Here is a 22,255-nt window from a genome sequence, read left to right on the forward strand (position 1 = left end):
CTGATGTGTTGTGAGGTCTGACCAAGGTTGTTTTGATCTTGACAGAGTCATAGAAATGTAGGGTTGGAAGGGACCTTGAGAAGTCACCTAGTCCGGCCTCCTGCACTGAGGCAGGACCAAGTGAACCTAGACCACCCCTGACAGGTGTTTGTCCAGCCTGTTCTTAAAACCCTCCAACGGTGGGGATTCTACAACCTCCCTTGGAAGCCTGTTCCTGAGCATAACTGTCATTATCGTTAGAAAGGTTTTCCTAATATCTAACCTAAATCTCTCTTGCTTCAGATTAAGCCCATTACTGCTTGTCCTACCTTCACTTACAGGGCCTCATTCTCCTCCTGCACCACACTAGCTCCATCAGCATGCAACTCCAGATTTACACCAGCATGAGTGGGAGGAGAATCGGAACCAGATAGCAGTTGCCAGCTGCAATATATATCGGTCCTAGTAAATCCGCAGCTGGCGTAAATTGCCACAGTTCTGCTGAAGTCAATGGAGCTATGACAACCTACAGTAGCCTAGGATCTACCCCCAAGAACAGCAGGTTGTGGTCCAACATTTGTTCAAATGGCACCAGGCCCTGAAGCTTCAGTGGTTCTCCGGAGGTTTGGGCTGGTACTATTTCCTGCCTCGTGATTTTATTTTTCATACAAAAAAATTGGATTTCATCGCTAAATAGTCCCCAGATCCAGATCCTGATTTCCCCTGGGCTTCTGCCGGTGCTGAGGGTCATTTAATTGCAGAGGGCTGGAAGGATTGGGGTAGCTCACATGGGAAAAGGAACTTCTGCAGCTCAGCAATGCAGGAGGGTCTATGGAAGAGGTTGTTTTGCAAGGGACCATGTGGCTCAGGGGACTGGTAGCCAGATACAGAACTTTACCGTGCCACCGGAAATGGTCTTGCTGATTGAGAAAGTGTGTGAACTAATGCACAACTGCTCATCCACTTTAAACATATTCCCGTTTGAAACACGGACCTGTTATCTACAGCACATTAAATAGCTTGACAGTTTCCATTTGTGACACCCGTGACAATTGCTGGACATCAAGAGGCAGGGCCAGGTGTCCAACATGTAAGTCTGGTTTGGGCTGCTCATCTGATTTGTACCCTACTGAGATGAACTGGTCATGTAATCTGCATGTCTGGTATCCATCTATCAAAACAAATTCTATATTTTGAATTAAGATCTGGCAACAGTATGCGTTGCGTGGAGGGCAGACAAAACACTTCAAAGATACTCTGAACAAAATTTGCACAAGAGGAACATTTTTTACTCGAACTTCGAGCAGCTGGTGACTAACCCCATTGCATGGTGCCACACCGTAAGAGTGGTTGGCCACAACTTCAAGAAGAACCATCTTGAACAGCTGGAAGCCCAGCACCACCTACACAAACAACATGCAGGCCAATCAACACAACCAGTTGACCCTCCCTGGATAAGGATGAGGTTCCTTGGGGGAAGCTGGTACATCTGCCTCTGGCACAGTCTTGTGCATGAACGGAGGATTCCACTCTCCAGAGCATCTTTCACAAGCATTAAGATTCAAGGGCAATAGTAATAAATACATTTTAAAGGATGGAAAGAGCTATCACAAAAAAATCAACCCTTAAAAAAAAAGGGTTCTCCAGGACAGGTCCCAAACCCTACAGTATCCCAGCTGTGATGCTCTGAGCGGTTCCTGTACATCCTGCATTCAACAGTTGTGCTTTAAGGGGAGTGGCTGTCTTGCAGAATGGAGCAATAAGCACCGTTGCCTCTGGAGTTTACTGTCCCTTTGATCCTCCCCTTGGGGGCACTGTAGGAGCAAGCTAACGGCTGGGAACCTTTGTTATTTGGGTGTTGGGAGGTTGGTGGAATCACAGCTCTTCTGCCATTGGGACTTGCCTTGTTGGTTAGACATGACCAAAAACCAATTATTAGATAAGAGACTCCAGGTCACAGCGATATAGATCTATACACAATATCTAGCTATATACAATGAAAATAGGCAGCCTATCTCCTGTCACCTGCTGTACCAATCCCCTGTGCGTTGGTTGTGTTTCTTGTGCAGTTGTGGAAGACATCAACAAGCGCCGAGAGCCGCTCCCCACCTTGGAGGCCGTGTACCTCATCACCCCATCTGATAAGGTGAAACTCCAGCATGGGAGTGTCTTGTACCAGGGTCTGGCGAAAGCTAATCATGTTTGGTTGTAGCATCTGTGCTGAAGGGGTATTTGTCAGTGCCAGGACAAGAATGGATGGCAGTGCCCTATAAGGCACTTACAGGCATCAGCAATGATCCTTAGAGCTGTGCAGAGGAAGGACATTCAGTTTCACAAAAGATTTCAGGATTTTATTGGTTTTTTGTTTTTTGTTTTTTTTTCATTCCAATTTGGAACAAAGCCCCAAAATACCACAATGCTCCGCAAAAGAAAATTCTGAGAAAAAAGTAGTTTTGGATTGATGGAAACATTTCATTTCAACAAACACATGTAGTATAATACAAACTAAAAAAAAACCCCTCAAACCAAAAAGTGGTTACACAATGAAAACCTGAAATATTTCAGTCTGAAAATGTCAAACCGGGACGATTCAACAGGTTTGGACTTTTCCCCCCCCAGGTTTTCTCCAAAACCGAAAATGTGATGAAATCAACATGATGTGGTGAAGCGTTTTAATTGGGTTGGGAAATGATTCCATCTGCATTTTCCCATCCAGCTCTAATGATCATCTTATAATCAAAATCATGCTGTACCAACTGAGTTGCTGTGGGTCAGTTTAACCTCATTTGGGGGAGGATCTGAAGCCTTTCTGGCTAATGTTAGAATAGAATATCACAGGGCTGGAAGGGACCTCAGGAGGTCATCTAGCCCAACCCCCTGCTCAAAGCAGAACCAATCCCCAATTTTTGCCCCAGATCCCTAACTGGCTCCCTCAAGGATTGAACTCCCAACCCTGGGTTTAGCAGGCTAATGCTCAAACCACTGAGCTATCACATTGTCGTACATGAATATATTTTTCACTAGTAAGAGACAACTAGCAAAATTACAAGCATGTCCTACAGTGAAAGAGCTCTGCTCATGGTAGGTGGGTGAACCACTCAGCCGTGCCTTGCCCATGTCAGCTGGAACACCAGAGTCCTGAGCTTCATCCCAGCAGAATCCTGTCTGTGCACACGGAAATTCCCGATCCTATCACACCAGTTGCCCCTCTAATCCAGTTTCCTGTATCTTATTACACACATAAATGTTAAATCCTTTATTTGAAACTTACGATGCTCTTTGCTTTAGTAATAGCAGTGCAGCAGAGTAAGGTAGGATTGCACTGGTAGGACTTCAGTCATAGAATCATAGAATATCAGGGTTGGAAGGGACCTCAGGAGGTCATCTAGCCCAACCCCCTGCTCAAAGCAGGACCAATCCCCAATTTTTGCCCCAGATCCCTAAATGGCCCCCTCAAGGATTGAACTCACAACCCTGGGTTTAGCAGGCCAATGCTCAAACCACTGAGCTATCCCTCCCCCCCGAAGTCGTGGGAGCTTGCACATAGCAGGGGGCAGCCCAGGCCAGTTAGACTTCTAGCAGTGCCCAGCCGGAAACCCAGCACCGTGAGTTTTCTAACAGCAGTGCTGCAGGACTTCAGCAGTGTGCAGTTTATCACAGCAGTGCCCAACCAGGGTGTCGAGCTGTGTGAGCTTCTTCTCAGATGCCTACTAGTGAGAACCAGTCCTCCCCTCCCCTTGTGTCTGTAAAGTGGCAAGGTCTGGGGTGGAGATTTTCAAAGCCAGCCAGGGGATTTGGCCATACAACTGCCGTCAGAATGAATTCATCTCAACCTAGATCCTTTATCTTAACGCTGCCCCAAAGTTCCTTGGCACTTCAGCTCCTGAACGCATGGGACTGAAATTTACAAAAGAGATAGTGTAAATATCTGTCTCCTAAGCTAATGGGTCAGAGCCAGCTGATGATTCCCTAGCATGGCACGCATTGTGATTATTGAGACCAGCCAATGCACCATCTGGGTTAAGTGTCTAATGATGCTAATCCTGATTTCTGGTGTCCAGCCTCACGTGGGCTTTTTTTTTTCTTTTTTTCCTGTAGTCTGTCCATTCACTCATCAGTGACTTCAAGGATCCCCCAACTGCCAAGTACAGGGCTGCCCATGTCTTCTTCACTGACTGTAAGTATTCTGCCTCCATCCCTCTCCCTGCATCTCTGATGTCTTGTAGTTTGGGCTCCTGCCACACTGTGACTTCCATAATGCAGAGGAGATGCAAGATCCTGGCAGGAAACAAGCAAGACTTGCATGTAGGAGATTTGCGGCAACCTTTGCCTGAGATTTGTAAAATGCCTCAAAGAAATCCTAGAAATCAAAGCTGGGAAAAGCTCTGTACATGAATCCAACTCACCCCTCATCCAGCGCAAGGTTTTTCTCTCTCATATATGTGCAAATGCTGTGTCTAGTCTAAGCTAAATGACTCATGGAATGGAGCTTTCACCAGTTTCGGCCGGAAACAATTGCACTCTCTAATTAGGCCTTATGGTTAGGAAATCTTTCCTATGTTCAGCCTTCGCCCATATTCATCCCCTTGCTCTCATCCCCTCTCAAGGCAGGGATTTCTGGAAGGGGATATTTCTTCCAAGAGCCCTCTTCTAGCTGTTCAATGCACCAGGGGCTAAATGCACTCCAGATATGTAACACTACTGAAGTCAGTGGAGTTCCACCAGTGATTAATTTAAGTCCCAAGAGTCTGATTCTCTGTCTGTTACCCCACAATTACACTGGTGGGACTCCCTTGACTTCACTGGAGTCACATTTGCATAAAACTGGTGTAACAGAATGGTGCTTCATGGCCCACATGCTTAATGGCACTGATGCATTTTTGCACGGGACACTGTGGGTCATATTCTGCTCTGTTATACTGGTGTAGATCTGGAGCAGCCCCCCTGATGTCAGTACCATTACTCTGACATTACACTGCGTCACCCTGGGGTGTCATTTCTTTGCACTGTTTCAGAAGAGAAGCTGGCGGGGGCCATGGGTGAGTGGATTGCTGCTGAAGTTGTCCCCAGAGGCAAAGAGAACCCAGGTTGGAGGTAGTGCAGGGGACAGGAAATCGGTTTACAAAGGAGACTTTGAAGACCATGTGAGATTATCACCCAGTGAATAATTTTGTAGCTGGGAAATTTCAAACTGAGCAAACAGCATTAGATAAAATGGTCTCAAACCAGGGCACGCCGTTGGTTTGGTGAGTGACTTTGGAATGGGCAGGAAAAGTTGAAATGACTTCCTCTGCCCGTCTGCAGTATACCCAGCCACCTGCTCCCCAGAACAACCTCCCAAGGCATCAGCACTTCAGGCCTGATCCAAAGCCCACTGAAGTCAATGGAAAGATTCCCATTGCTTCAGTGGGGTTTGGATCATTTCTTTTATTTGCTGCTGGTATTAACCTATGAGAGAGCATCGATTCCTTAAATAATGGGAATTCCTCCTCCCAACAGGTCATTCTAAGGATCCAGAGAAGGATGTTTCACTTCCCCTCTCCTCTTCAAATAACTGCTTTCCCATCTCTCCTCTTATCCTCTTTCCCTCCTCTGGGGTCTATCAAGGCAGGCCCTGTGGTTTTAGCTTAGTTCTGAGAAGTTCTGTTCCTCAGGGCCAGCTTGATAATTGACAGGGCCCCGAGGAAGGGTGCAGCCCCTAGCTGGCAGAGATTTGCTGCCCCGCCAGTCTGTTGTCTGTTTCGATGGCAAGTTCTTTGAAGAAGGGGCTGTCGCTCACGCTGTGTTTGTACTGCACCTAACTCAACAGGGCCCTGATCTCGACTGGGGCTTCCAGGCTCTACTGGGAGAACAATAGCCTAGCAGCATAAGTACAGACCAAAGAGGCAGGAGATCTGCAGTCCCTCCCCAGCTCTTCCTGTGCAATGATGGGCAAATCACGACCCCTCTCAGAGCCTATTTGCTTATCTGCCATACAGGGCTAAAATGCTACTGATCTGGCCATTCTCTTTGCCACGGTATCTTTGCACTTCACAGGGAGGCCGAATTCACTAACAATGTGCTTAAAGTGCTTTGTGATCCTGGGGTGGAAAGTGCTAGAGAAGTCATTATTAACGCTACGGAGCCCGCTGAGTGTGAGCGTGGTTCCTCACTGGTCTGGGGGTCCCCAAGGAGACGGGACAATAAGCACCAGCCTTAAGACTGTTTTTTGGGCACTGGAATGAGACCATCCACCCCTCTCTGGATTTATCGGGGCCTTTCTCAGGATGGGTTTGATACTTGTGTGGGTGGCTTTGACCTTTCTTTTGGCCTTTGGGCATGAGGCACCCAAGGATTTAAAACCTCTGCTGAATCTTCTGGTTCTCCTTCTCTTCCCAGCCTGCCCCGATGCCCTGTTTAACGAACTGGTGAAATCTCGTGCGGCCAAAGTCATCAAGACCCTGACAGAAATCAACATAGCCTTCCTTCCCTACGAGTCCCAGGTGAGTCCGGGGCGGGGCAAAAGAGCAGAGATCAGCCTAGCACGCCTTCTCTAGGAGACCCCGAATGGCACGGGAGGGTTGGAAAGGAAAAAGCCTCACGTTCCCTGCAGGAGAAGAGTTTATGGAACAGCCTGAAATGAGAGATTAAATTACTAACCCCCTTTTTCCAGGGCTGGTTCTTTACCTCCTGCCCTGCATTCTCAGCCCTGTCTCCTTTGATTATTTCTCAGGTCTGATCCCCGGTTGTGTATTAACCCTGTGCTCCACCCCCGGCCCCATGCTATTGCCTGTCATTGGCTGGCTCCTTGGGTACCACCAGGGATGGGCCAATGAGTCCAGGGCACAGGAGGGGTGAAACTTTGTGCCATCTGCCGGGGAGCAGGCCCTTGCCCTGTGGGAGGGCGGCCCATGTGACTAGGAACAGATGGCAATCAACCTTCAGAGCCATTAACTCTTTAAATCCCAACAGTTGCAGGGATTTGCCTAGCTGGTCAAACCAAATGTGCCCCCAGAGAATAAACCTTTGCCAGCAGCTGACACTAGAATTTGGCATCTTCTTATCATGGGATTGTTGGCAGGGACAGCCTTAGTGGTACTGGCCCCCTTGGAGCAGCAATGATTTGGTTTCCCCTCCTCTCCGAGCCAGCTACAAACATGCTTCTCCTGCTGCAGGGAAACTGTTGGATTGTGCTTCCCATCTCCTGCTCTGCCTGCTCTCGCTGCCAGCTTGGGGGTCCTGCCGGAGCGGGAGTGGGTGTTTACACTGAGAGGTTGATGCTGGGGAGAGAGACAGCACGGTCTTGGGGACAGGGCACTGGGTTGGGAATCAGGAGACTAGAGACCTGATTCCCAGTCCTACCAGTGACCGGCTGTGTGACCTCGGGCAAGTCTCTGCACCTGTTTCCCCTGCCTTTTCTATCTGGAGCGTAAGTTCCTGGAGGCAGGGATGTGTCTCTTCCTGGGTAGGACTGTGTGCTATGCCTCTGAGAGGCCCAGCGTGTAACTGGCAGTCTGGGGAACGGAGCTGACGTGGCATTAAGCCACCTTTGTGTTCTCTCGATTCTGAGCCGAAATGTAGCAAACCCCAGGTAAGCACAGAATCACGGCATCCACCACAGCCCCATCCCCTCTAGCATCCCACCCTGCCCCCAGCATGCCCCCCTCGGCCAGAGATTTTGGACAGGGCCTTGTGGCTGTCTGACTCAGTTTCTGCAGTAGGGGAATTCTCCCTCAGCTCGAACCAGGGCTTTTATGGTCCCGTTACCCTTGCAGCAGCATAAAAGGGGCGTAAGCAGGCGGGGAAATTCCTCACTCCATGTCTGTGCAGCACCTAGCACAATGGGGCCCTGATCTCAGTGGGGGTCTCTGGGCAGCACTGTCCTATAGCTAATAATAATGGTTGGAGGTGAGGTGCTGCAGTGAGATTGACTGAGGATCTATCATTAGGATTTCAGCTGTCTTTAGAGATGGGCCTGAGCCATATCAGTAGGGCCAAGCATCCCTGAGCTCTGGGGGTGTGTGAAAACCCCAGGCAAACCCAGATCCACCTGTTGCAAACAGCCCCTCTCTTTATAACAGGCTCAGGCCAACCCCTGGAGCCAAACAGCCTTTGGGAGGTTTGAAACCTGGACCCAGACCTGGACGTTCTCGCTCGGCTTTGGGTGTCCGAGCCCCGGGTTCCGGGCCCCAGTGCTGTGGTGCTATGTTGTTGCAGTTGGTCGGCTCTTCTCTGGCATGGGCAGCATGTTGCAGGGGACCCAGGCAGCTGCCTTGCTCTGGCTCTGAGCTGGCACAGGGTAGCGTGACTGCTGCCAGGGAATTCATGTGAACCGGGCTGGCCTTTTTCCAGCCAGCTCGGTGTCTAGTTAAACAGGAGGCTCATCTGAGAGTGGCAGTCATCTATGATCCCTTCATCTGTGTCCGTCCTCACCCCCTGCTCCATCCCTCTTTGCTGGCTGGACCCCGCGGTGGCTGCTTTGAGTGCCCATCAGCCCACGGCTGGCGGTTGGTATCATCAGCTGCTGCAGCACCCTCACGGGGGTACGTTGGCATTAGCTGACGGCTTTGGTTTTGATGCAGCCCTGGAGATGCTGCTGTGGTGGCCGCTACCTTGGCCGACACACCCGGGGGATTGAACTGGGGCCCTCTGGAGCCAAAAGCATGAGCTGCTAAAGCTCCTGAGCTGGCACCTACCCTCAGTGGACTGGGCACAGAGGGAGACTTGTGACACGCATGGACATGGCTGGCAGGGGCAGTGCCCCGTCAGAAGGAAAATGAGCCAGCATCAGCACAATAAAAAATCTTTACAGTGCTGGGCCCAGGTAGGGTCCCCTTCCCTGCACCCCTTCACTGTGTCTTGGAGACGAGGCGAACAGACCCCCTCCTAGCAATAAGCCAGCATCATTCCAGAAGTCATCCAGCAGGGAGCACACATCAGTGTCCTGCGTCTGCCCCCCACCTGCCCCAAGCCCGTACGTGTGTACCTGTGATGCATAGCCTCGGCCAGTACATGTCTCCAGCCTGCTTGTGTTTGCACCAAGGCCTAATTTTAGCCCAGTCGCCAAAGACTTTTGAGGGGGACTTGGTCACGAGAGCGCAACAGGCCCCCAAGTCACTCAGGCATTCGACTCCACGGAGAGGGACCGCTGGGGAGAGATGAGGTGTGGGGAACAGCTTTGGACCATGCAACTCAAACAAGCTGCCTTCTGCCTGGCTCTGGGGGAAGCTGAAAACCCGCCCATGCTTTTCAGGGTGGGTAGAGGCAAGCTACAGCGTCCCTGCCAATAGCCCCCCCTTGCAGGAAAGCTGGTGCTTATGGCCCAGGCTGTACTGAGAGTGCTCTGGCTGTTGGGTTTCCCTACAGATGTGAACCAGTAATGGGTCATGTGTTGCAAACTGCTGGACAATGCCTCGAGTCAGACAAGAATTAAAAGGAGCATGACTGTAGATGGGAGGCTGTGTTGCCAAGCGGGTAGACTCAGGCGACCTGGGGTCTGTCCCCAGCTGTGCCACTGGCCTGCTTGGGCAAATCTCTTCATCTTCCTGTGACTCAGTTTCCCCCATCTGCAAGATGGGGAGAATGACGCTGGCCCCCTGTCTTCTCTAAGCCATTCCTTGGGCGCTGCTAGTGTTGCATTCACATTTAAGCTCAACCGCTGCCATTCTCATCCCCTCCAGGTTTACTCCTTGGATTCTGCTGACTCTTTCCAAAGCTTCTACAGTCCCCACAAGACCCAGTTGAAGAACCCAATGCTGGAACGCCTGGCAGAACAGATTGCCACCCTGTGTGCCACCCTGAAGGAATATCCCGCTGTCCGATACAGAGGGTAAGGCTGTGACCGTGGGGTGGGCTGAACTGGAGGCTTCTCCTCGAAGTATCTATTCATTGAGATCCCCACCCTACACCTCCCCAGTGGGACAGGGCTGGAATTACTCCCGGTCATTGGCTGCTTCTCCGGAGTAGATTAAAAAATTACCAGAGTTACAGGCCATTGTCCCTTTCTCCTCCTGTCCGAGTCCTTCTTCACTTCAGTTTCCTTTGTGGCAGTTTCCATCTGTTCCCTGCCCAAAATCCTTCCTGGTGTACTATTCCCCCGGCAAGCACAACCCCACTTCCTCCGCCTCAGACATGTAGGAAGGTGAGCACAGCACCCCCAACAGCTGAGACTATGGTCCAGCAGTGGGGCGGGGAAGGTGCCGGGAAGACAGCGAGGGCTCTCCAAGGAGAGGTGGGGAGAGTGGAAGAAGTCTGCTAAAGCCACGTATGCTTCACGGGCCTGGTCAGAGCCCCATCCAGCCCCCACCTTCCCCACGTGCCCTCCCAGGGTTTTACATAGAGGCCGGCTCCGTGAGGAGCGTGAGAACTATGGTCCACACAGCCATTCTCCTGTCTTACTTCTCCCACATGGGCCCTGAGCTCTGCAATTCTTGGACATTAGAAGCTGCTGAAATGGTCTGATTTAAGATATCTAGGTGGCTGGGGTTGGTTTTTTTTGTTTTGTGCCAAGCTCCCTAATATAATCAACACTCATTGTAAGCTGGAAGGCACATAAGGAATGAAATGACTTTACCCCTTTCTTTCCCTCCCACTTGGGCTAGAGATTACAAAGACAATGCCATGCTGGCCCAGCTCATCCAGGACAAACTGGATGCCTACAAGGCTGACGATCCGACCATGGGCGAGGTGAGTTCGGGCTGCAGGGTGCCGGATGCTGGCCGTAGCACTTAGAGCGGCAGGAGCTCATGAAACTCTTGCTTTAGCTTTGGACTGGTCTGTGTGCCTGTACTTACTAAAGTGGCAAGACCCTACCACATCTCAGTAAGACGAGAGGCTTCAGGTACGAGCAGAAGGAAGACCACTGTAAGCATAGATGACTCATAATCATTTGCATTAGGGCAGCATCTAAAAGCCCAAACCAAGATCAGGAGCCCAGCGTGCTAGACAATGTAGGTACCAAGTCCCTGCCCCAAAGCGCTTACAGTCTAAATAGAGACAACAGTCAAAGCTTGGGAGGGGAAGCAGACACAGAGTTGAAGTGTCCAGCCCACCGTCACACAAAAAGTTAGCAGCAGAGCCAAAACCAGACCCCATAGGTCCTTGGCCGGGGCCTTATCCACTAGCCTCTCAAGTTCTTCTAATGGGCTGTATGGCTTGGCTGATAGGAGGAGCCAGTCTCCCTTTCAATGCAATCAAGTCTGAGACCTTGGTGAATACATGCAGCCTAGACATGAACTCGGATCACCTACTGCAGTGTACGTGCATAGGGGCTCCGTCTAGAGCCCTCTGGGGATAGCACTCTCACAGAACAGCATGGAGAGAGCTCTCTGGTTCCCGGGGGGTTCCCTTAGCATCAGGCAGGGAGCGTCGTCCTGGCACACTGCTGTCCCACTGACAGATGTCCGCTTGCGGAGCAGGGTGCAGAGGGCCATTGGACTATCTCCTGCTCTACACCAGGACATTTGACTCAGAACAGGTGCAAACACCCACAATGAACAGGGAGTTCTGTATTTGCTTCCACAGTGGAACATATCTAGCTTTGCTTTTAGCTTGTGCATGAAAATATATATATCAATCAGGCTGGAAGGGACCATCCCGATCATCTAGGTTGACCTCTGTGCTCTGGAGCAGAGCAGAGCTTCGCCAGGCAGTTTCTGCACCCAGTCCAATAACCTATGGCTGAATCTGAGCGCATTCAACCTATGGCTGAATCTGAGCGCATTTCAGCAAGTGACCTCTAACGTCCACATTAGTGATTCGAATCGATAGAGGATCCACAGTGACAATGATTTGCTCTTTGTGTTGGTAGGGTCCGGACAAAGCTCGCTCCCAGCTCCTCATTCTGGACCGTGGCTTTGACCCCTCATCCCCTGTGCTGCATGAGCTGACTTTCCAGGCTATGAGTTACGACCTGCTGCCCATTGAAAATGATGTCTACAAGTGAGTACAGTGGAACAGTGTACAGGAGATGCAATATACAATACACCTTAATCCCTACAGCTCCGGCCGGTCCCAGCCTGATGGATCCTTGTAATGGGATTCACACTGCACCCCTAGGTATTCGGCCTCCCTCTTCAATGAGTCAGGGAGGCTTCAGTTTGGTGCAACACCTGTGCTCTTTATTCTCACAAGGTTTCCTACCGCCAGTTCCCAACTATGTACAGGGTTCATAGCTACTTTGCCTACAACAGGCCTGGCCAGCAACAGACTAGGAGGCTTCCACTTCCTTCTTTGCCTGACCTTTCTCTTCCCCTCTCCCCCTTTTCCCTGGCTTCCTCCCAGCCTTTGTAGCTCTGGGCTAATGAGACTGGCAGATGCAACCAGTAACCGGGCATGCACTGGGCTATTTACCCAGCCTCAATCCATCCCTCTTGATTGGGGCTAGAGTGGCAGGAGCTGATTAAGGGCTTCTCAACTAGCAGCCTGCCACAATCCTGAAGAACTCACTGGCTTGGCCTGGAACTGTAAGCGTCTGGTGTCCCTGTAAAACAGGCTCTGTCTCCAGAGGTCACCCCAACTGGAAGTGTTCAAAGTCATGTCTGGACATTTTGGCTTGAACCTCATCCGCTTCGACTGGTTTTACCTGATGGTGGTGTGAAATAATTGCCATCAGCAGAGCCCTTGAAGACCTCCAGCTGAGAGGCATAATGGATTCTGAGCGCAAAGCCTTTTAAAGAGCATTGGGGCATGTCATTTTAAAAAGATACTAACAGTAACGAATGGCTCATCATATTCATACTTCAGAGTGTAAAAATCTACAGAAGTAGCGAGTAGCGGGAAGATGTACTAGGTCTTTTCCATTGCAAAATTCTATTAGTGGTAGTAACTATTTGTATTATGGTAATTCCTAGAGACTTCAACTGTGATCAGGTCCGTCCCCCCCCAGAGCGTCAGGTGCTGTACAAACACAGTGAGAGAGTGTGTTCCTGACCTGAAGTGTTTACAGTCTAAGACAAGTAGACGAGACCGACAAAGAGTAGGAGAAGGAACAGCGGTGAAACAATTTGCTAGAAGTCACTGGTAGAGCCCTGAATAAAACCCAGGCCTCCTGAGCCTCTGTCTAGTGCTCCATCTACTAGGCCACACTACTGCTAGGACCATTGATTTTTATTTTTTTTTGGTGGAGGGAAATTTTGGTGAAATTTGCAGAAGTTGTGCTGCATCTTACCCGTTGCATATTAGTCACTATTTTTACTCCTTGCAAAGTGTGGAAGAGCCAGGGAAGTGGGTCAGGTTGCTGGAGAGAAGACTGTAAAGCCATAAAGAAAGTGAACGTCCCACTCTTTCCTCTCCCTCTCCTCACCCTGAGGGTGGAGCGATTCCCTCTCTAAACCAAACCACTAATAGCCTGAAAGGGGAATCTAGAAATCCTTTCCACGGGGATGTAGGGGGTCCAGTTCTGATTCTACTCCACAGCGCAAGCAGATAAATGGAGTGACAGAGCTCTGTGACCATCCGAGACCAGCTCTAGACTTGAGTAGCCAACTCCTGTCACCTATTTTATTCTTTGTCCTGTGCCAGCAAGTAGGATCTCCAGGCACGGGCCAGGACCCCCATGTATTAGGCACTGAACGAGCAAACAGAAAATAATGATGGTCCCGAGGATAATCCTACTTTGAATAAATTCCAGAAGGGGGAGTCCTGTACCCACCTGGAGAGAGAGCACAGCACGCCCCAGGACTGGCACTTGTTGTGTGGCATGCACTGGTACACCCCCCCCGTCCCCGAGGGGACACCGCTAGGCCCTGGGAGTCTATCTCATGTGAAAGATGCACTGTCTTGTCTCTCCTCTTTCTGGTCTGGGGGAGGGGAGGTGCTAGAGGGGACGAGGGGATCTCCCTCAGAAGCAGGAGATGACGCGTGAACCCCCCCCCCCCGTAAGTTTTCCGCGCCTGCTCTTTTCTCCAGGTATGAAACAAGCGGCATCGGAGAGGCCCGGGTGAAAGAGGTTCTCCTGGACGAGGACGACGACCTCTGGATCACCTTGCGCCACAAACACATTGCAGAGGTGTCCCAGTGAGTGCTTGACCTGTTCCACGTGCCCCAGTGACAATGGGTGGGGCAGTCAGTCGCCCGCCTCCCGCGCAGGGTCAGGCAGCTTGCTTAACGCTGGGACTTAAGTAAGGGTGGAAATAATTCCACGGGCAAGATGAGGAGCGAAGGCAGGCCCTGGGCGAGTGTTTCAGCACAGCTCTGCCAACACCCCCCAGTCCCGACCTGCAGTCCCCACTGGAGCCTGGTCCTAACCGAACCGGGCCCACCCGGCTACACGGCTGGCTTTAGCACGTCTGTCCGCCCCCGTGGACGCACCCTAGCGGAGACAAAGAGCAAAGCCACCCGTCTCGTTGGCCTGGTGTCCTGTGGCAGGAGGATTTGGGCCGCCGTGCTGGGGAGGGTACACACACCCGTGCTACACCTCCTGCACCACCGTCCACAGCAGCTCCGAGGCTGCCGGCAAAGCTTCCCCCTCGTTCCCCAGCCAGTGCATCTCGACCCTGCTCCTTCGCTGTGTGCCGGCGGACCCCTGCCGGTGATCGCTGGCCATCCCCACCGCGGGGGGACCGCAGTACCTGCGGAGAGGAGCAGGAAGCATAGCACAGGATTAACCGTTGGCTACTGCATGTGCGTTGTTGCAGTCTCGGGTAGATTGACGCTGTATGCTGTGCCCAGATGCCCCAGAACTTTGCAGCCCTCTCCCTTCCCCCATCCTGTCAGTAAACTCCAAACCTGCAGACCCCTTGCCACCTCTCCGCTGCCCGGCCACCGTCTCCTCCTCCAGCTCAGCAGGTGATGCGTGAGGGGGAGGAAGGTTCTGTACTCATACAGTGCATCTCTGCCTCCTGGAAGCTTGCGTCTGGTGCAGTCAGCTGCCTGCCACGTGCTGAGGGGCCTGTAGGCTTTGCTGTCTGGGGATGGACGTGACCACATGCTTAAAGTTAAGCTGATCTGGGGTCTCACTTACCGCTGCAGATGGACCCATCTTATGACAGGGCTTGGATTCCTAGGCCCTTGCTTTCAATCCTGTCCAACCCCCTTGAGCAAGCCCCAGTAACACACAGGGAGGCTGTGGAAGGCTAGAGAGAGGAAGTGGGTGAAACTGCAGGGGACAGAGGAAGGGGTAGAGTGGGCAGGAGCCCGCGTGCATAGGGACTGGCAGATGGCTGATCATTGTGCCCCCTTCTTTCCAGGGAGGTCACCCGCTCGCTAAAGGAATTTTCTTCCAGCAAGAGGATGAACACAGGCGAGAAGGTGATGCCATGACTTGTGTGGGAACTGCACTCCCGTTAACTGACCCCCTCGTGCACTGGAGCGGTCTGCTAGAGACGTTCACAAGGAATGAGCAGGGGGCAAAGGGGAGGCTAGGTTCTGCATGGAAGCTTGAAGCCCAGTCCCAAAAGGCACCATGGGCCCTCAAATCCCTGGGCCCTTTTAGAAATGAGGGAGAGGGCAGCAGTCCATCCATATTATGGAGAGAGACTCAAATGCTGATAAACTCCCTAGGCATGGTCCTAAACTCCAGGTGTGTGGGGTGGGAAGGGAGAAAGGGAGCAGGTGTTTCTCCTCTGAGGACATCAAGTCACATTCTAGCAATACAGGATGTGCCCTACAGGATGCAATCAGTGCTCCATCACTCCTAGTATCCTGCAGCCATCAGGGGACAGTACCAGACTCTTAGGGACATGAGAATGCCAGATTGGATCAGACTTGAGGCCCATCTAGTCCAGGATCTTCTCTCTGATGGTGGCCAGCACCAGCTGCTTCAGAGGAAGATGCAAGAAGCCCAGCAATAGGCAGTTATGGGAAGGTTTCCTCCTGACCCCTAGTAGTTAGAGTTTGGCTCTGAAGCATGAAGGTTTGTAGGACATGTTATTTCAATATCCTTTGAAGGTGCTCACTCGCCATATTAATATCCAGTCCCTCTTTGCACCCTGCTGAGCTCTTGGCCTTGATGAGACCTTGTGGGAAAGGAGAAAAAAATCCTGCCCCCAGCTGACTGTGCTAGATTGCATTTGGATTTGTGTGTGTGGGGCAGGATCCTCCTGGATCCCCTGTCTCTAATTTCCATAGCTACAGCTCTTATTACTGCTCATAAGTTAGCCAGCCCAGGAGGAGACTTGGTGACATCCTGACAACCGCCCCCAAGAGCCATGCATTTGAACTGCCCGAGAGAGTTACAAGGCAGGAGGTGTGATGCTCCCATCGGTGTCTTCTTCCCTGGCTTTCCTCCCTATGATGGCAAAGGTACAACAGGGGAAGTCACGCCATCTCCTTTCCTTGCAGACCACGATGAGGGACCTGTCCCAGATGCTGAAGAAGATGCCCCAGTACCAGAAAGAACTCAGCAAGGTAAAAACGAATGAGGAAAACGTGTGGCTGCTAGTGGAAAGGAATCTGGGCATGAGCAATCTTCCATGCAAAATGTCTAACACTGGCCTTCCTCCTTAGGCAAAGGCAGCAGTTCGACTGGAAGGCTGTGGGCCAGGAGTGATCAGTGGAGCCCTTGCTGGTGGTCCAGAGAGAGAATTCTGATAAGGACCAAGTGGTTGGTTGTGGGGCAGGAGGAGAGAGGGCCTACATAGGAGGTTGGGCAGGGAGTCATCCTCATGTGGAAGGCAGTTGCTGGAAGCCACATTGCTAATTTTCTACATTATTATTACAGTAGAGTTAAAGGGTCCTTGAGCTTAGTGGAGACCTCTGTGTGAGGAATTGTACAGATATGAAGTAGGATACAGTCCTGGCCCCAAAGAGTTTAAAATCTAAATGGAGGAAACAGAAAACTGGCCAAGAGGAAAAGTGACATGCCCAGGGTCACCCAGCAGGTCAGAGGGGGAGCTGGTTCCAAAACCCAGGTCTCCCATCCATGTCTTAGTTTGCAACCTGTTTTAGTCCAAGGTCATTCATTTTCCTGGAAAAAGGTGATGAGGGGCTGGGAAAAAGGAGGAAGAAGAACCACCGACTTTGCTTTAGCAAAATAACGGAGAGAAGCTTGAAATTCCAGAATTGTTTTTCCAGCCACGATGGGGTTCAGCACAGCTTACATCTACAAGGACATCTCTAGGGTCACAGCTGGAAATGGATATTTTTTTGCAGAGCCCATTTTCTACACAGTGCCCTGTGCCTGGGAGAGTGGCGAGGGAGGCTTGGGGGTAGGCGTGGCAGGGCAGGTGTATGCTCTTGAAGTCTGTTCACACACACTCAAATAGAGGGCCAGCTCCTTTGCAGGTGTGAATCAGTACCGTTTCTCAACGGCAGAGGCTTTGGTCCGCTGAGCTAGTTTTAAGCTCTGAGGAACCTACTGCAGCTGCCACTGCTAGGCCTGTGTCTACCTCTTGTGTCTTCTTAGTACTCGACTCACCTGCACCTGGCTGAGGACTGCATGAAGCACTACCAAGGCACCGTGGATAAGCTCTGCCGCGTTGAACAGGTCCTGGTCTCCTCTGTCCTTCTCTCCACTCCCCCTCTGGCACCACGTGCTCTCCTCCTCATGCAGTCCCTGCCAACTCAAATGCAGCCTCAGAGCCCAAAGATCCTGCAGACCCCAGGGGAGAATCCCTCCTTCACCAGGGCACTCATGTCCCCCAGACCACCCAGGCCTGTTCTTGCGGGGGCCTCAGCTTGGGTTTAGCGCCGTGCTGCCTGCTCTTGGCATGCTTGATGCTCAGTTGTAGGAGCAGAGACCTGGCGGTGCCTAGGGAGGGCGAGTGCAGCACTGCCAAGCTGATGGGGGGCCCCCGATGGCAGGACAGTGTTCTTGATTTAGACACAGTTTGTTCCCCCTTCACAGAATTTCCCTAGCTACACCTCACACCCTTCCCAGGTGGGAAGAGAGACTCTGGAGGCACGTGTAAGTGGGTCCTCCATCTAGCTTTAAGCTAGTCTCTTCCCTCCCCACACCCAGAAAAGGGGCAGGGTCACTGGACACTCTCCCCTCTATGGGAGAAATCCTCTGGCCTAGACCCTGGTGCTGTAGAGAAGGGGCCTGTTCTGGGCAGTGTGTTCCTGTCTCCATGAACTACCCAGAAGGGTAGGGGGCTTTCATCTGTCACCAGCCCAGGTTTGTGGCCTGACTGCCAGAGTCCAAACCCTTCTGTCAGGTAAGCCTGGGGCTGATGCTCCTTGGAGGAGCCACAGCCTCACTTGGTTGGGGTGGAGTTTTAGTTCTCACCCACCACCTGCTTAGCCTCCTGCGGCTAAAGCAGAGCTGGCAGCTCACTCCCTCCAGACCTAGTGATCCACCTGCACCGTCTAGATCAGGGTCAGGGACCTTCACAAGGAAAAAGGCTAACACACACTTGAGCTTCTCCCTTTAATCTAGGCAGTGAGGTGCTCAGACCCCTGCTCTGCTCCTTGCACACTGGTAACTGGGTGTCAGCCTAAGGGAGTCAGAGACCACATGCCCCTCTGAAGCCAGCCCAGAGGCTCCCCATGGTGGCTTGCAGCCTGGCCCTGGGAAGGACTCCAGGGGTAAGAGATAACGAGCATGTGCATTCTCTGCAGGACCTGGCTATGGGCACTGATGCCGAAGGGGAGAAGATCAAGGACCCCATGAGGGCCATTGTCCCAATCCTGCTGGATGCGAACGTCAGCACCTACGACAAGATCCGCATCATCCTGCTCTACATCTTCCTGAAGAACGGTAAGGAGGAGAAACTGCGGAGGGGGCTGGGCAGAGGAGCTCCTCTGGGCATAGGCAAATGGAGAAAAAGCCTAGAGGAAGGCAAGAAGATGCAGGGCGGGGAACAGAAGGAAAGCGGTGGGGACAGAGCTCTTCAGGCATAGAATCCAGGAGAACTGGCCGCTGCAGACTGATGTGAAGGGCTCAGACCCCTGTCAGACAAGGAATTGGAGCTACTTGCCCGCTCTTCCGCTGCATGGGTAAATCATGCACTGGGCACATGGATTTACACCCGCAACCCACAGAAATATTTAGCCTGTGCACAAGCCACCAACTGCACAGATGATTAGTGACTCAGCCTGCTCACGTCAATAGGGCTCCCTCTCACAATAGTTCTCTAACACTGATCAGCACTTCACCGTCTGGCCTCTCAGCACTTGGGAAGGCTGCATCGTGCTGGAACAGTTGCCAAGAGGCTGTTACCATCCTCCTCCTTTTACAGAGGGAGGAAACGGAGGCATGGTGAGGGGAAGGGATTTCCACAAAGTCACCTTGCAATTCAGTGGCACAGCTGGGTCTGACCCAGGACTCCCCCTAGCTTCCCGAGCCAGCGCTATGCTGTAGGTTCTCAACCAGGGGTCTGGGCCCCCCACTCCCCCCAGCAGGCTGCAAGCAGGTTTCAGGGGGGCCACCAAGCAGAGCCAGCACTCGCTGGGGCCTGGGGAAAAAGCCAAAGGCCCACCATGTGGGGCTGAAGCCCAGGGCCCTGATCCCTGCCCCCTGGGTCTGAAGGTGAAGCCTGAGTGATGTAGCTTTGCGGGAGCCCCTGGGGCCCCAGCCAATTGCCCAGCTTGCTACCCCGTAATGCCGGCCCTGGCTTTTATATGCAGAAAGCCGGTGATGGTGGCACAGGTGGGGCTGTGGAGTTTTTCTAGCATTTTGGGGGGGGCCTCAGAAAGGAAAAGGTTGAGAGCCCCTGGTGTAGGAGGTGCAGAACCAATGCACAGGAGAGCTGGTCATTAGGGAGGAGAGCAGCTCTGAAGGAGGGAAGTGATGGAGTGAAAGTGGGAGGGAAGATGGGATTGGAGCAACAGCCGCTTTCGTGTCTTGAGGGAGGAGCCTCATGAGTGAGGCTCCCCGCTGATGATTGATGGGTGGTGACCTCTGAGCCCAGGGCAGGAGAAGAGTTTCAGTTTGGGAAGCTGTTCCCCATTTGCATTCCTAGGGATCACAGAGGAAAACCTGAACAAACTGATCCAGCACGCTCAAATCCCACCGGAGGACAGCGAGATCATCACCAACATGGCCCACCTCGGGCTGCCCATCATCACAGACGTAAGCACCCAACTGCCCCCCTATGGAACCAGAGCTTCTGAGTCCCTGTGTGCTACACTGGCCATCAGCCCCTCCTGGGCTTGCTTGACTGGCCAAGAGACCTGCAGCTATAAGCGTATTGTTCCTCCAGCATTGCCAGACTGACTGGTTCTCAACTGGTCACAAGCTGTGGGGTCTATCACCATCCCACTAACTATCCTGGATTAGGGTTAGCCATTACTGGTAGACACCAGCAGAGGAGGCCACTAAAGTGACAGCTGAATTCTTATTCGCTTTGGGATTGTAATTAAATCCAAAATGGCTGGTGCGGAGGGATCCCTGCAGAAGCTGGGACGCAGGGAGTGAATGTACTTATGTAACAAGGCAGAATTAGAGAGTCTGGGGCCAGCTAACGCTCTCATCTCTGGGTCAGAGGCTGTGGATCCAGCATGACTGGCCCTCCCTTGCCGACGGTGGCAAGACCGGCCCAGGGCAGGCAGGGTCCAGGCAGAGGAGTGTGGACTGCCTCAGCTCATTGCTGGAGGAAGGGACTGGCACCAGGCGTTCTTCTAGTGGGGAATGGGAGGGGTCTCTAGGCTCCGGAACCGAGCCTTCCTTTTAAAGGCTCTCTGCATGTGTCATTTGTGTCCAGTCTACCTTGCGTCGCAGGAGCAAGCCGGAGCGGAAGGAGCGGATCAGCGAGCAGACCTACCAGCTCTCGCGATGGACCCCAGTTGTGAAGGACATCATGGAGGTAAATCAGTGAGGAGTGTACGGACGGCGAGGGAAGGGAGGAGTTTCGCTAGTGGAGATAGTCCCTGTGACTGCAGCAAGGTCCTGGAGCACAGTGCTTCGATTGCAAGGTCTTTGGGGCAGGGACTGTTTATTTTTGTAAAGCCCAATAGGGTCAGGTCCATGACTGGGGCTCCTGAATGCGACAACAAAACAAATGGATAAAGAAATTCACCCGCTTCCAGGACCACATGGTTCTTTACAACCTGGGCTGTGTGGGCTGCATCCCTCAGTTCAGCAAGCAGGACAGCTGCTGAGAGAGAGCATGTGATCCACACCGATCTAGGGAGACAGCCTTCCGTTCCATTTAACATTGCATTTACTGAGACGTACAGAGCGAGGTGGCGCTCTGAAAGCCAGCCCCCAAGTTCTGGCCTCTGAGCTGGTCACCCTGCATCCCTGGGCTCTGGTTTCACATGGCAAGGGTGGTGCCACGGTGGAGCAGGGTGAAGTGGGGAGGGGTAAGGAAATAAATGTACTCCATTCCCCCAAGGAACAGATCAGAGTTTGATCCTGCTGGGCACAAAGAGCAGTGCTGGGTTTGAACAAAGATGTTTCCGGATCGGATCTTTCAAGGGCAATTGCCCTAATATCACACCTACTCTCTGATCTCAATTGTGCAAGTGTTCAGTGCGGGACAGGTGTTAATTTCTCAGTGACACAGTTTAGGAAGGACCCTTGCCTATGCTGCCACCTAGTGGCAAAAGACAGCCCTGAAGAGGAACACAGCCATGTCTTTGGCGAGCTGGGTGTGTCCCCTCTGACAGGGCCTGCATTGGGCACAACAAGGTTTTAAAACGATTTACAAAGTCTAAAGGGGAGAGCTGGAGCCCAGAGCAAAACCCAGGATTCAAACTTTGCGACTCAGCCCCATCTCTATCAGCGCAAATGGATCCTCGACAAAGAGCCAGATCTTAGACCAATGCCTCATCAAGAGAAGAGCTCTCCCCTGCGTGTTCATGGGATCTTCAGGCTGGTTAAAGAGGAGTAAACACTAGTACCTAGGTTCAGAATAAATTTCCCCAACCCCACTCAGGTTATTCCATAACTTCTCATGCCCAAGTTTTACACTTCCCCCTGGTGCTAGCCACTATTGGAAATGGGATCTTACTATTTACTAGTAACCCAAGCCTGTGTGTAATTAGCTTCTAAATGGCTGAGAATTTAAACTGGATGGTATCAGACTGCAGAGCCCAGGGATGAGTCAGCCTGGTGCTGTTCTAAACAAAGAGTGCTCTCAGCCATGCTTGTAGCGGTTTCCATCACTTGACACTGACTCAGACGTTTGAGACTTCCAGTGAAGTTTGGGGTTGTTGTTTGTGCTGATGTATGAGTGGCTGTGTTGATTTGTGTGGGTGGCAGATGAGGGGCTACATGTGTTTGGGGTTATTGTGTATGCTGGTCATGTGGTTGTGTGGCTGGGGAAGGTTGTACTGGGAGATTTGTGTGGGTGGTAGCTAGGCCAAGTAATCTACCAACTAGGCAGTCTCCCTCATACGGCCAATGAAATTGTTGCATGCAGATGAGCTGTATAGTAAGGGTGGAGATTGATTGAGTTACCTCTGATATCACAGG

General features: G+C 52.0%; 1 protein-coding gene across 2 annotated transcripts in view; it reads left to right on the plus strand.

Moving 5' to 3' along the window:
• The window catches only part of STXBP1 (syntaxin binding protein 1), a 66,467-nt gene that overhangs the window by 29,133 nt on the left and 15,079 nt on the right, over positions 1–22,255 (plus strand). For both annotated transcript variants that reach the window (XM_084649801.1, XM_084649802.1), the window contains exons 4-16: positions 2,049–2,125; positions 4,078–4,156; positions 6,358–6,461; positions 9,639–9,787; positions 10,560–10,644; positions 11,768–11,898; positions 13,867–13,974; positions 15,147–15,207; positions 16,240–16,305; positions 17,303–17,383; positions 18,457–18,595; positions 19,800–19,909; positions 20,541–20,642. In XM_084649801.1, coding sequence (XP_084505927.1) covers positions 2,049–2,125; positions 4,078–4,156; positions 6,358–6,461; positions 9,639–9,787; positions 10,560–10,644; positions 11,768–11,898; positions 13,867–13,974; positions 15,147–15,207; positions 16,240–16,305; positions 17,303–17,383; positions 18,457–18,595; positions 19,800–19,909; positions 20,541–20,642 — 1,292 coding nt within the window. The remainder of the gene's footprint in view (positions 1–2,048; positions 2,126–4,077; positions 4,157–6,357; positions 6,462–9,638; positions 9,788–10,559; positions 10,645–11,767; positions 11,899–13,866; positions 13,975–15,146; positions 15,208–16,239; positions 16,306–17,302; positions 17,384–18,456; positions 18,596–19,799; positions 19,910–20,540; positions 20,643–22,255) is intronic.

Source organism: Lepidochelys olivacea (genome assembly GCF_965140295.1).
Source record: "Lepidochelys olivacea isolate rLepOli2 genome assembly, chromosome: 16".
In the NCBI taxonomy this organism is placed as follows: domain Eukaryota; kingdom Metazoa; phylum Chordata; order Testudines; family Cheloniidae; genus Lepidochelys; species Lepidochelys olivacea.